This window comes from Nicotiana tabacum, chromosome 23 (assembly GCF_000715075.1).
Source record: "Nicotiana tabacum cultivar K326 chromosome 23, ASM71507v2, whole genome shotgun sequence".
Taxonomy (NCBI): Eukaryota; Viridiplantae; Streptophyta; class Magnoliopsida; order Solanales; family Solanaceae; genus Nicotiana; species Nicotiana tabacum.
The window spans coordinates 39,648,985-39,663,129 of NC_134102.1; the positions used below are offsets into that span (position 1 = coordinate 39,648,985).

General features: G+C 36.8%; 1 protein-coding gene across 1 annotated transcript; it reads right to left on the reverse strand.

Moving 5' to 3' along the window:
• Positions 1 to 1,174: 1,174 nt before the first annotated feature.
• On the reverse strand, positions 1,175 to 8,958 carry LOC107773636 (uncharacterized). The gene is made up of 5 exons (XM_016593043.2): positions 8,334 to 8,958; positions 6,590 to 7,033; positions 6,345 to 6,437; positions 3,871 to 4,010; positions 1,175 to 1,775 (listed from the first exon to the last, which is right to left on the reverse strand). Exons 1-5 carry the CDS (start codon positions 8,706 to 8,708, stop codon positions 1,334 to 1,336), a joined length of 1,494 nt encoding a protein of 497 aa, XP_016448529.2. The 5' UTR covers positions 8,709 to 8,958; the 3' UTR covers positions 1,175 to 1,333.
• Positions 8,959 to 14,145: the final 5,187 nt, after the last annotated feature.

Here is a 14,145-nt window from a genome sequence, read left to right on the forward strand (position 1 = left end):
TTTATACATGTTCAATGAATTTCTTAAGACAAATACATGATTTGAACGAAAGCTACTGAGTTCGCCCGAACCCGTAAGTTATACTCTCCCTCCGCCGCAGAGTTTTGTGGTCCATCTCTCTTGCAGAGGCATGAATTCAAAACTTAAAGAGTCATTGGGTCCAAAATAAATGTTATTTTATTATATGAATACTTTTCTTTTTGGCATATATATGCATTCATGTTTTGAGCTGAAAGTAATTGATTTAGCGATCCAGAAAACTTCGATTTAGATTCATGTATACTCTCTATCTAGTGTTGAGGGGAAAGGGGTAATAGAATGAAGAACATGAAACGAGGAAAAATTTGCAATAATAAGTTTGAGGCTTCCTTGAGTTGAACGCAAATAATTATTATTTCAAGTATTATTATACTGTTAGTTCTTATCCTCTGTGTGGGAGACTAGTTGTCCTCAAACAAGAGCCACGCAACGATTGGCTTAAGGCCTTAAACATTAACATTGTCTTGAACTTTTAAGAGAAAATCCAAATATACTATCATGTGTGTATATTAAATATCTACCTATAAACTAATCAAGATTAACGATAAGTTTAGATTAATCTTGATAAGGTCAGGCAAATTGATGAATCAATCAATCACCTTCATATCGTTTTCAATCTCGTTTTGCCACGAGTGGTTGAAAGTTAGGCCATTCTATCTAGTACATATTGTGTTGTGACGTCGATAACAACTGGTCCTCAATTGTCGCTGAAAAGGCCTGATTATTATTCGTAAATCTTGTTACAACCAAGAAGGTGAACCTTGCAAAAGAGCTTTATTTGGTTGGGAAGAGTAAAAGACTTCTGACTCCAAGCGCTATTGATGTAGCCTCAGTCTTCATTTTATTCTCATAAACATTTACTGTAAGAGGTTTTTGTGGTGACATGCTAAATTCGAAGAAAGTTTCCTAAATACTATTTTCAAATAATTCAGTTTAATTCGATAGGTAATCCAATTAAAATCACTTTCTTACTAGACAATTTTCACTTTAGTTTGCCACATCCTCTTTTTTCCTGCTCCTAACGCGATATGTTTTCACTCTCTCTACTGAAACTGTAGTTTTAAAGGACATAATAGTTGAGAAATGGACTCCCAATCAAGTATTTTCAGTGAGACAGCGACTAAGGCTACTTATGTCCTATAAAGTTGCTTTTACTTTTTCTTTTATTTTTTGCACAGTCAAATTCAATGCATAAAACTTAATTCCAGTTGTGTCAACATGGATTGGAAACTAGGGCATACCTTAAGGCACGCTTATCAAACAGCAAATGAAAGAGAAAGGGGTTAAAGAGAATTTACATGGGTGGTGGATTAGTCCACCTTCTCTTCATTTCAGACTTCCATCGAACCTCCTTGAGTTTCCCATCCATTTCATAATCTCTTTCCATAACAAGATTCACGCCCTCGTCCGAATACCACCCGACTCCTATACAGAGGATACCATCTTTGTTCACATCAACATAGCTCGTGACACCTCCTGGAAGCCAAAGAAAAGTTGCATCCTGCATGTCTAACATCTCTTCTTCTCCAAAGTATACTGGATTTTCTGGAAGGCTTCTCGTCTTCAGGTTTTCCGTGCATAGGTACACGTAGGGTACGTCGTCCGTATCTTCAGTCGCGTCCTCCTCACTGTAGATAGGTGTTGCACTCATCTCAAACACCTTCCAGGATCCACTCAGCTCAGAAGGTTGGAGTCTTCGTCTTTGAGAAAAAAGCTTCACGTCCAGCTCTGTGTCACTATAATATTTATAGGGGACACACCAGAAAAATAATTAGAAATTTAATACAACCTTCATTTTATTTTATGTGAAAATGCTTGACTGACCATGGAGTTTAAGAAAGAAAAGACTTTTGTAACCTATGGTCTTGAACATTCTATAACATTTCTGTGGCTATAGAATCATGTTATTAAGGTTAAAATGGAAAGTTTAAAGTCAAATCGTCTCTAAGTATAGAAAGGTGTCATTCTTTATGGAACAAAATAAATAAGAAAAAGCGTCACATAAAATGGTACAGAAGGAATAGCATTAAACACGTAGAACAGTGTCAAATGCAGGCTTTATCTCCGCAATGTCATCAAATAAACTGCTCTTTTATACATTGTCAAGAGAGCAATAAGAAATAAAGGGGTAGGACTCCTTACAAAAACTTCGTTAATGGCAAGAGAATTTATAAGAGAGAGAAAGAGAGAAGAACTCTTGCTCTGCATCGAGGAAAATATGACGCTAAAGTGGTAGTACTCCCAAGAAAACCATCTCTTGGTGATAACCGTGGGTTGTCAATACTAAAGCTTCCTAAGATGTACTAACCAATAAGTGGGCACATCTCCAATTACAGACACAAAGGTCTTCACCCACAGTTGAAAGGAAACACAGGAAGGAAGCTATATGAAGAATAAGTTTAACCAGACCTATAAGGAGATGAGTACGTCTCCTAACAAGTATAGCCTGATTTCAATAGATTACCACAAATATCACTTATTGCAACCTTTTGCAGAGAACTACAAAACATCTGTTCTTATAATAAGATTGTCATACAAGACCATCCAGTTGATTTCATCCCTTCCCTCAACCTCACTACCATACTCACAATAATATTCAGTGAATCATGCCAACTCATCAACTACCGATTAGACCATCATTACCATTTCTGAATTAATTTCATCATCGGGGTCATGATCACAAGTCTAATCACTCCATTTCTAGATTGCAACTCAATAAACCAGAGCTCCTCTCACATCAAATAGAAAATGATCAAATGACAAACATATGAAAATTAAAATACAACCTCCAAATATTTTAGTAGAACAAGCTATTAGTTCATTGCTAGTTTGCTACTGCCATTTTTTTTTTCTTTTAAACAAGTAGTGCTACTGCCAGTGTTGTCACTCTCACCAACAGAAACGCAATTAGAGAATTTTTTTTACTCCTACTAGAAAACTTATATTCTCAGAATTAAATAGCTTTAACCAGGATTTCCATTTTCCTGTACCATTAACTACTACTCCCTCCTTTTCAATTTATGTGAAGTAGTTTGACTCGGCATGAAATTTAAGAAAAGAAAAAAATTTGAGGGGTCTTGGAAGCTTAAAGGGTAAAAGTTTTTGTGTGGCTATCAATTTGTATGGCTATAAAAGGATCTCATTAGAAGTGGAGTCTTGGAGCGACGGTAAAGTTGTCTCGGTGTGACCTATAGGCCAAGGGTTCGATCCACTGATGCTTGTGTCAGAGTAGGCTGCCTACATTACACTTCCTTGGGGTGCAGCCCTTCCCCGGACCCTCCATGAAGGCCCGATGCTTCATGCACCGGGCTGCCCTTTTTATAAAAGGGTCTTATTAAGGGTAAAGCTACAAAATTTTATAAGTTAATGTTTTCAAATATAGAAATGTGTCATTCTTTTTAATATGGATAAACAAGGAAAGTCTGCGTACACGCTACCCTCCCCAGACCCCACTATGTGGGATTACACTAGGTATATTGTTGTTGTTTTACAAAATAAAGAAAGTATGTCATATAAATTGAACGGAAGGAATAATAAGCAATAAACAAGTTCTTCATATATTGCTGAAGTCTGCTAAGGAGACAAGAGGAAATAATTCCGGGTTAGTCTAGAGCATGTCATGTTCTGTAACTCTTGTTTTTTGCAGCTATTCGTTTTAATGCTTATTATTCCGAAATAGAGGGATAGTTGCCCTCTATATTATAAGCCATAAAATATATACATAAGAGAATAAATCTAACCCACGTCCAGAAATATAAAATAGGATTCAGCAGAATTTGAATCGACATGGCTGAATTATAACCTATATAATCAAATACAAGATACAGATACCTCTCATCAGATAGATTAGCAGGACTAATCCACTGTTCTTCATATACAGCAACCCTCAATATTTGGATGTCCGAACCCCCATTACTGAACTCTATTGTATGCACTATGCGGAGTCTCTTGTGACAACCTTTGACAAGACACTGTATGAGGAAATAAAGGAGACAAAGTAACTTTCCGTTCCTAGAGACATATAAACCAAAAGAAAAAATAGTACACTAGGACAAAGCCATTGATGGAAACTGATAAAGTAGGAGATTTTGTACATTTTAACGCTTAAGAAGGAATCTAGTATATAGGAATGCTTTTAATATCTCCCTCAAAATCAAAATTACAAACAGAACATGAAGCACCAACAGAACATGAAGCACCAAGGCTTATACTTTGGTGGCGCTAATAAGAGTCTTTCACACAAAATCTGGGGTTCAATTTCCATTGTCCCCTTCCCCTTCCCCTTCTCCTAGGTAATAGAAAAAAATTCAAAAGAATTTATTTTAAAAAATTAACAAAAAAACACAGAACGTGAAGTTAGATAGGCAACGGTGCTAGTGTTGCTTCCAATTTTGAATTAAGGGCACCAATGAACTCAGTCACTCATCCTAAAGGCGGGTTATGACAATACCAGTTGGTTTAAAGCGCTGTTTAGATTGCGCTGACTTCAAGAATGCAGATCAAAAGCATCTCCCTCAATCCCATCTCCCCCCAAAAAGAATGAGAGAGAGAGCATGAAGTTTAGACAGCCAATGGTAGTAATAGATCTTCCATAAGTTAATTAAAATCAAAGAGCACTTACGGAAATGAGCCCACTCATCAAATCAGAGAGCAGCTAAAGAGGTCAGTTGAAGTTTATGGAGAGTGTGGTTTTAAGAGCTAGTTACATTACCTAGATTGAACTTCAAGAGAGCATATTGCAAGCAACTAGTTGGTTACTGCATAACAGTGATGCAAAAAGAAAATCTGTCTTTGGAAAGCCACTACTGGTCAAGAAGTACATGGACCCTGCTAGCAGTTGCCTTCATGCCTTTAAGCCAACGTTGTCAAAGGTGAAGAGTATACGAAAATACCAAGGCTTCTTTAATCGCAAAGCACATAAAGCGTGGTTTTCAATAAAGAATGACGATAATGAAAAAAAAAATAATATGTATGTAATGCAGGAAGAAAATAATGATAAAAATAATTATCTGGAAAATGAATTGAATAATCACAGTTATGTAAAATATAAAAAATTAAAATAATTTAAATCAAGTTCAAAAACTTTTAAAAATTTCTAACTGGGACGCAAATAAACATGTTTAATTTTTTACTTCAGACTTCTTCACTAGTTTTCTTATATAAAATTTTGTTCCTATTCTTTATCGCCAGATATTCATTCACGACACACTTTTTAACAATCTTTGTATCACTTTTCCAACTATTTTTATTTTTCCTTTCTGTTTAAGACAAAGCACATAGGTGATGAGACGCACAACTTTAGGTCTTAATGCTTGCTCCGAAACGCCAACTGAACGAGACGAAGCACCTAACTTGGGTTTTACATAACTTCGGCACTTAAACACACCTTACATGAGCCTTGACAAAATTGTTTGACACTCTATACCTAAATTAAAAACCATCTCTGAAACCCAGGTCCTTGTTCCCGGAACTAGATAATATGGACATGATCCAGAACTGAAAAGACAACATTCAATGAAGTTTTTTTGAAAATTTGATAACTCTATTTTTCTATTTTTCCATTTCTCCATAGTGTTTGTTTGAGTTCTTTTGGAAAAGGTTAACTTTTTTAACATTTCCAACCGGCTTTTTAAATCGTCAGTTTTTGAAATATATGAAAAACTGAGTTTCAAAACCTGGCAAAAGAAAAAAGTCAAATTTTTTTGGCAAAAACAGCTCAAACAAACACTTCTTCAAGAAAGTTAAAAAAAAGCTGAGTATGAAGCTCATATTTTCAATTTTTTCCAACCAAACGCCACTTTATGATTATTGAGGTGATTGGAGAAAACCTGCATACAAGGTATAATAGATATAGAGAATTTAACAATGTTTAGTTAATAGTTACAAATGCAATTGGACGCCTTTCATATAAAACTCTAGATGTTTAGTTTGCAAATGTAAATCAATGGCATTTCCAATTGTATTCAAGATTGATAATGAGCAGCTAAAGGGGATTCTTTCATTCACCATCATAGAGAATTACAGATCATGCTTCACAAAGAAAAAATTATACCTTTTCTAGTAACGAATATGAACTACATGCTTGGCAAGAGAAAATTGTGCCTCCATGTCCATTTATTTAAGTAAAGAAATAAAATGTAAATATTAGTTCATCAATATAGCATATCCATCATTTGGCAATGTTTTCTAGATGAACTAAAAATACTTTCTGATTCCTTTTCTTTTCTACCTGTTGTGTTACTAGGTACCATAGTCCTAAGAGCATATGCTATACGAAGTTAACCAAGATGACATGCGGTACTCACTTGCTCAAACTTAAAAGTTGGCGAAATGTAATACTTAGACTCATCAAGTTCACCAACTGGAATATCAACTGGACCTCTTGAGAAAGAGCCGTCCTGCAAATAGATAAAAGCTTTTATTGAACTCTCCTTACTGAAGAACTAGTATGGAATTGACCAAAAGCACAAGATTCCATAATCACCTTCAATGGCATCACAATAAACAACACATTAGACAACCAATGTCATAAGCAAAAGAGTAGCTTTACCTCAAAGAAAACAAGACCAGGTTCCATTCCCATAATATCTTCCTCCATAATATCACTCTTCTCAAAGTCAAAAGATTCAAATTTTGGCAGTTTTTGATGTCTTGATTTTCTATCAGGTGTTTCATGCATATGGAAAGACAGATCTGCACCTGTGCGCTTCTCTATGCTTCTGTCGTCACCTCCATTAGGTTCTGGAACTTCACCATGAGGATTCAGTGTTACCCAATTCACTTTCCTACGGATTTGAGATTTTTGACTGGCAAAAGAAGATGGCACTACCTCAACACGAGAAGAAGTATAGCAGTCAAAGAGGTGTTCATTCTTGTTGCCGATCTCAATAGGTTCCATTTCTGCCGTGATTGGAGAAAATACAGCTCCGACTCCCTTCCATATCCCACTGAGACTACTAGCAAATGTATTCCATGCAGGTCGGATAACAGGTTCCTGAGATGAAAATGTATATCAATGAAATTGGGAAGAGAACATGAAACAAAAGATAAGTTTAACAGACATAATTTTGATTGTAGTTTCATGAGTTCATCAACATGAATATCAGTTTGGGCCAACCTATGTTGCTCGGACTCTTCGAAAATGTCAATGTTGCATGTCGGACCCTCCAAAGGTAGTGCAATTTTGGAGGATCCAACACAGATTTTGGAGAGACCGCGCAACATAGTAGCCAATTGGAAGTAGATGTGAAGTATCCTTTCCAGGCAAAATGAGAACTCCAAAGTAATAAGTTTGATATCAGAACGTTCAGTTCCTCATTTCAAGCTATGCTCAACCTTTCTAAACTTCAAGATACTTGAAAGCCTTGAAGTATCAAGTTTACAGAAAATAAGCACAGAAGCTGCATCTTAATATTCAAAAGTTCTATACTATGTTCTTTCAGCATAATTTTGAAAGCTTGACTGCACGTTTATAGTTCGATCAAAACTTTATCACTATAAATTGTACAGCCCAACAGAAAAAAAAAAAATATATAACTATGAGTGATCTTGCTCACATTGCTGATCTCAAGCCTGGAAAAAGGAAGAGGAGTGTGATAGGCTGACAGCCAGCGTAAACTAGCCAATTTATAATAAATCCTCACAATACAAAATACATCAGGACATGCTCATCTGAGCACGCATTTCACCAAACTCAGGTGTGGTGAAAAATGGAGAAGAGTTCAATCAAATTGTCACCTCAACATGAGAAGCATAAGCAAGGGTTCCTACAAATGTCATAAAGGGTATTAATGAAGGAGGAGAATAGTGACGGAAAATACAAAGGAGTTGGAGGAGAGGGAAAAGAGAGGAAGGAAGAGGTGAACGGAATAGTGGTAGGGACTACAATGAGCCCATACTTGTTTAGCCTAGTTATGAATGAGCTAACTAATAGCAGCTTTGGCTCAGTCACTGTATATGTGTCAAAACATTCACGACATAAGTACAAATAAGTGATTTGGAACCCAGTAAATCAAATGAATTGTGTAGAATACCGAACTCAAAATCATAAAGTTCAAACTCTGTATACACCTTAATAATGTACGTTCTATAGGACTACACTACCGTTAAAAAAACAATAAATAATCAACTATGCCTCAAATCCCGTATCAGTTCGGTTTTCATCCACTCAGCCCTATTCAAGTCTATTTCACCAGTCATCACCAATTATGCTTAAACTAGCTGAAGTCTTAAACTTACTCATAACATACTCAAATATCATCATTGTATCCACATATATAAAGATTACAAGTTACCTGAGTCTGTAAAACGGTTTCGACTTCCATTAACATAGCACCAGAGACCATAACTCTTTCACCTTTACTCTTCCTAGTAACATTTCTCATCCTTTTTCCACCTCTTTTCCTCCTACTCCTCGTCCTCGTCTTATCTCCTTCTCTCGCAATTTCGTTGTCAATGCTCCACACATTTTCCTTCCCCTTCACTTTCACTCTCTCCTTACGATCGAATTTTCTACTGCAGGAAACGCAAGGATAGCGAGAATTTAGCTTGCGGATTGAAGGTGAAATAGTGGAAGGGTAAGTGCAAAACCCTAGGAATTGGAATTGTTGTTGTTGAAGCTTAAAGGATTTGGAAGCGTCTAGAGATGGAGATTGCATGCTTGTGTTCATCTAAAATATGTGTGAAGCTATAAAATTAAAGATTTTGGTTATGGAGATTGATAGGGTTTTGGTATCAATTTGGTAGTAAATTTTATTAACTGAGAAATTTTGGTAATTCCATTACAGACCGTAGGATAAACAGTTAGAGCGCTACTGCTACTTACAGAACATGAAGCATTTGGGGATTCAGATTTTGGAGGATGAGCTGCAGTAAGCACCAGATTAATAGCATCTTTGGTGAGAAATCAGTTTATTTTGAGGTCAAAATTGCTTTGAAAAAAGTATTTTTTCAAAAGTTGTGTTTGGCATCGCTCTTAAAATCACTTTTGAGCAATAATTTGTGTTTGGTCAAACTATTCAGAAAATACTTTTAAGTATCAAATTAGAAATAAGAAAATGAATAAATTTACTTAATAGTTAATATTATAAGTAAATAAATAATTTTTAAAAATTTGTTATCACATGCAACAATTAAATCTTTTCATTTTATTTAAGTAATATATAAAAATAAAATTTAAAAGTACTTAATTCTTTTAATATAAGTTAAATATATTAAAAATCATTCAACAAATATAAAAGCATTCACCCCTAAAGTCACTATATATTAGAAAGTTGTCCTAAAAATAATAAGAAATATTTATACATTAATATCCTAAGTATTAGGTTTAACGGTTATTTTGGTATATACTATATTTTATTAAGGATATTTTTTGTAAGAAGAAAAGTCAAAACTGCTTCTGCTTCTACTTTTGGGAAGAAACTATTTTTTTCTACTTCTCAGAAACTGCTTCTGCTTCTTCCCAAAAGCACTTTTTTTCCAAAAAAGCTTGGTCAAACACTTCAAGTTAGGGGAAAAAAGTGCTTTTGAGAAAAAAAAAAGAAAAAAAAAAGAACGTTTGGCCTCTTGAGAAGTTTGGCCAAATAGGCTATAAATTGAGAAAACGCCTACTCTACAACAACAACAACATGCCCACTATAATCTCATAAGTGGGGTTTGGGGAGGGTAGTGCATATGCAGACCTTACCCAGGTAAAAAGATTGTTTCTGATAGACCCTTGCTCAAGAAAAAGTGAAAAGAGAGAGAAGGGAAGAAGACAAAGAAGAAAGAAATAATGGGGGAGACAAAGGACGATAAGAAAAAGGAGAAAAAGACAACAACAATAACAACAACAACAACCAAAAAAAAATAAGTAAAAGAAAAAAGTAGCATCAAATAGTAACAAACTTGAAAATACGATACACGAAGCGAACAAAATAATAAGCAAATACTAGAGGTCAAAGAATACGAAAAAAACAAGAGAGCTACTAATACTACTAAAAAGGAACGGGGAACTCTCAACTACCTACTAGCCTTCTACCATTATCCTCGACCTCCACACTCTTCTATCTTGGGTCATGTCCTTAGTGAGCTGAAGTAGCGCCATGTCCTGCCTAATCACCTATCTCCAATACTTCTCCGGCCTACCTCTACCCCTTCTCAGCCCCCGCCACGGCCAGCCTCTCACATCTCCTAACAGGAGCATCCGTACTCCTCCTCTGCACGTGCCCGAACCATCTCAGCCTCAACTCTCGCATCTTGTCCTCCACGGGAGGCCACTCTTACTTTGTCCCAAATAATTTCGTTCCTAATCTTATCTCTCCTTGTATGCCAACACATCCATCTCAGCATCCTCATTTCTGCTACTTTCATCCTCTGAACATGGGAGTTCTTGACTGGCCAATACTCGGCCCTACAATATAGGAGGTCTAACTACCACGAACTTACCCTTAAGTCTTGGTGGCACCTTCTTATCACACAAAATACCGGATGCGAGCCTCCATTTCATCCACCCCGCATCAATACGGTGGGAGACCTCATCATCAATCTCCTTGTTACCTTGGATTATAAACCTGAGACACTTGAAACTACCCCTCTTCGGGATGACTTGGATATCAAGCTTCACATCCACGTCCGCTTCATGAGTCTTGTCACTGATCTTACACTCCAAGATGTGTATTAAGAAAACGCTTATTCTACACATTTTGAATACATATCTAAATATCAAGATGTGTATTAAGATTACATTTGGAGATGAATACATATTTAATTATTAAGATGTATATTAAGATTTGAATACTAAATGATTAAGGCTGTTTGATTTTTAACATCTAAATGTATAAAATTTATCTTTATTTAAAAATTAATAAACATAAAATTCAAATAAAATACTAATTAATCTAATATTCTATCACAATATATATATATATATATATATATATATATATATATATATATATATATATATATATATATATATGGTAGTTGGTGGTGGTGATGGCTAACAGAGGTGCTTGTGAATGTCAACTAGAGGCGGTGGTTGGTGGTGACTTTGGTTAATGGTGGTAGTTCTGGGTAGTAGCTAGTGGTGATTGGTAGCGATAGTGTTTAAGGTTGAGGATGGTGTGTAATCAATATGTATTAACTTCAATATCATGAAACAGTAAATTTTCTGTAACCGAAAACAGAAACAGAAAATCAGAAGTAAAGCAAAATCTCGAAATAATCAAAACAAAATCTGAAAATAAATTTTGAAATGAAATCGAGCCCACTGAATACACAGTGTGTCCTTAAGAAAATTATTTCCCTTAAGTACCCGAGGTGTTGGAATATTATTCTCCCAGGATAGAACGACTTAACTCACCAGAGTATCGGTACCTCAAATGCTGGTGAACTGCGAACCACTTAATGACTGTAAATCACACTGGAATTTATTTATGCAGAAGAAGAAGAAAAAGTTCAGAAAATTTCATAAGAAAAAATTCTAGGATCAAAGCGAATTTATAGCCATTTTCTGGCACTGTTCCTGAAATTTTGCAACCTTTCAGAAACAACAATGGCTGTTGGAACAGGCGGGAACGTTTAAAATATTTCGGAAAAAGAATTTAAAATTATCTGAAAAGGAAACGGACTAGGTCGCATCACACGCGGGGCCCTGGTTATTTTAGGTTGACTTTTTCGATAATTAATTAAATTAGTTAATTAAATAATTAAAAGAAAATTTATCCAAAAAATTAATCAATCAATTGATCTTTGACCGAATCCGAATCTGAATCTGAAGCCGAAGCCGAGTCGAGCGAGCGACGACGATGTGAGGCTTACCTTCTTTCCAACCTATTTAACCCCAAGATAAGTGCTTTCGTAATATAAGCACATTCTTTTCTCTTTCCACTGTCAATGAGGGACAATTGCTCTTTCCGAAATATAAAGGAATAACTCACTTTCCCTTCACATTTCTTCCCTCCATTTCCCATTCACCAACTTCCAATCCCCCACATGAATGGGGAATGGCTATAAGATAAAGGAATGCACGGACGAGTGTTTGATTTACAAGCAAGGATTAAATGCATCTGGATAAGTAGGTTTTCCTTTGAACTTTCCGTAGTGAACTTATATCGGATATACTCGGTCAATCAGTAGATTTGATATCTTTAAACCTGTAACGACACGGTCAGTCGTTTTGAGAGTTGTAGCCTCGTTCCCCCATTTGCTACTCATTTTATACTTATTAGTTGCTATGTGACTTGCCGAGGTAGTTGGTTCGGGTCCAAAGACGTTTCGGAATGACATGAGACACTTAGTCTCAAGGTTGGAAGCTAAGTTGAAATGGTTGACTAGACGTCGACTTGTGTGTAAACGACTCTGAAATGGAGTTTTGATAGTTCTGTTAGCTCCGTTGGGTGATTTTGGACTTAGGAGTGTGTCCGAATTTTGAATTGGAGGTCCGTAGTTGAATTAGGCTTGAAATGACGAAAGTTGGAAATTTTGAAGTTTGATCGAGAGTGGGCTTTGTAGTTACCATGCTCGGATTGGGGTTCCGGGAGTTAGAGTTGGTTTGTGGTGTCATTTGTGACTTGTGTGCAAAATTTGAGGTCAATCGGACGTGATTTGATAGGTTTCGACATCGAATGTAGAAGTTGGAAGTTCAAAAGTTCAGTAGCTTGAATCGATGCACGATCCATGGTTTTAGCATTGTTTGATATGATTTGAAGGCTCGACTAAGTTCGTATCGTATTTTAGGACTTGTTGGTATATTTGGTTGAGGTCCCGGGGTCCTCGGATTGGTTTCGGATGGTTAACAGATCGAATTTGGAGTTTGAGATATTGTTGAAGCACCAGGTCTGGTGCAATCGCACCTATGAAGGTTTTGATCGCAGGTGCGAAGCCGCATGTGCGCACCAGCCATCACATAAGCGACCAGGAGTAGATATGGGTAGTGCTCGCAGGTGCGAAGAGTTTGCCCGCACCTGCGAGATCGCAGATACGAAGTGATGAACGCAGGAGCGCAAATGAGAAGGGGAGCTGGCTCCGCAGAAGCAGTAGTAAGCTCACAGATGCTAGTCCGCAGGCGCGGAATTTTAGTCCGCATGCGCAAAGCCAATCGCATGAGCGGATGTTTTGGTCGCACCCGCGAAGCCGCATGTGCGAGTATGTTGTCGCAGGTGCGGAAAGCTTGGGCAGTGTATTAAAATCGAGGGTTCCGTGATTTTTTATCATTTTGGACATTTCAAGCTCGGGATTAGGCAATTTTTGAGAGGGATTTTGAAGGGATTCTTGAGGTAAGTCACTTGTGGTTATTTTTATTCAATAATTATGTTTCCCCATTGAATTTCCCACCTAGTTGGTGTGTTTTTGATGCGTAAGTTTGGGAGTTGAGGCTATGGATTTGGAGAGCTTAAATTGGGGATTTGAGTGATGATTTGGGGTCGGAGTTTGGTAAATTCAGTATGGTTGGACTCGTGGTTGAATGGGATTCCGGATTTTGTGACTTTTGTTAGATTCCAAGATGTGGGCCCGGGGACCGACTTTTGAGTTGACTTTTGACTGTTGATTAAGAACTTAGTATTTTCTTATGGAATTGATTTCTTTAGCTCGTGTTGATTGTATCGAATTATTTGTGGCTAGATTCGAGGCATTCGGATATCCGTTAGCGAGTGTAGGGCTTGCTAGCTGAGTGATTTGATTTGCTTGAGGTAAGTATCGTATTTAAACTCGGTTGAGGTACCAGTTGCCTGAATTTTTGTGATAGCCACGTGCTTTTGGGTGTGTACATGCGTGGGGATGATCCCATGTGCGGGCACCGAGATTGTATATTCATGTTTGAGTTGTGCTTGGGTTCTTACAAGCCCAGAAATGACTGTTCAACTTCAAGCTTTGGTATCCAACATGTTGATCGGTTTATGTGATCTAGTTGAGCCATGATGAGACTACTTAGAGGTTTAATATATGAACGAACTTGACAAATGCTTTTCATTAATGAAATTGCCGGTTTGGACTAAGATAGCACACTTTGCACATGCCTACACTTTAGCATATTATTTACACTAGTCCAGGGACATGGGAATCTTACTTGGCTCATCTTATACATGTATACCTGCTTTATTGCTTCTATATGATATTTTGGATTGG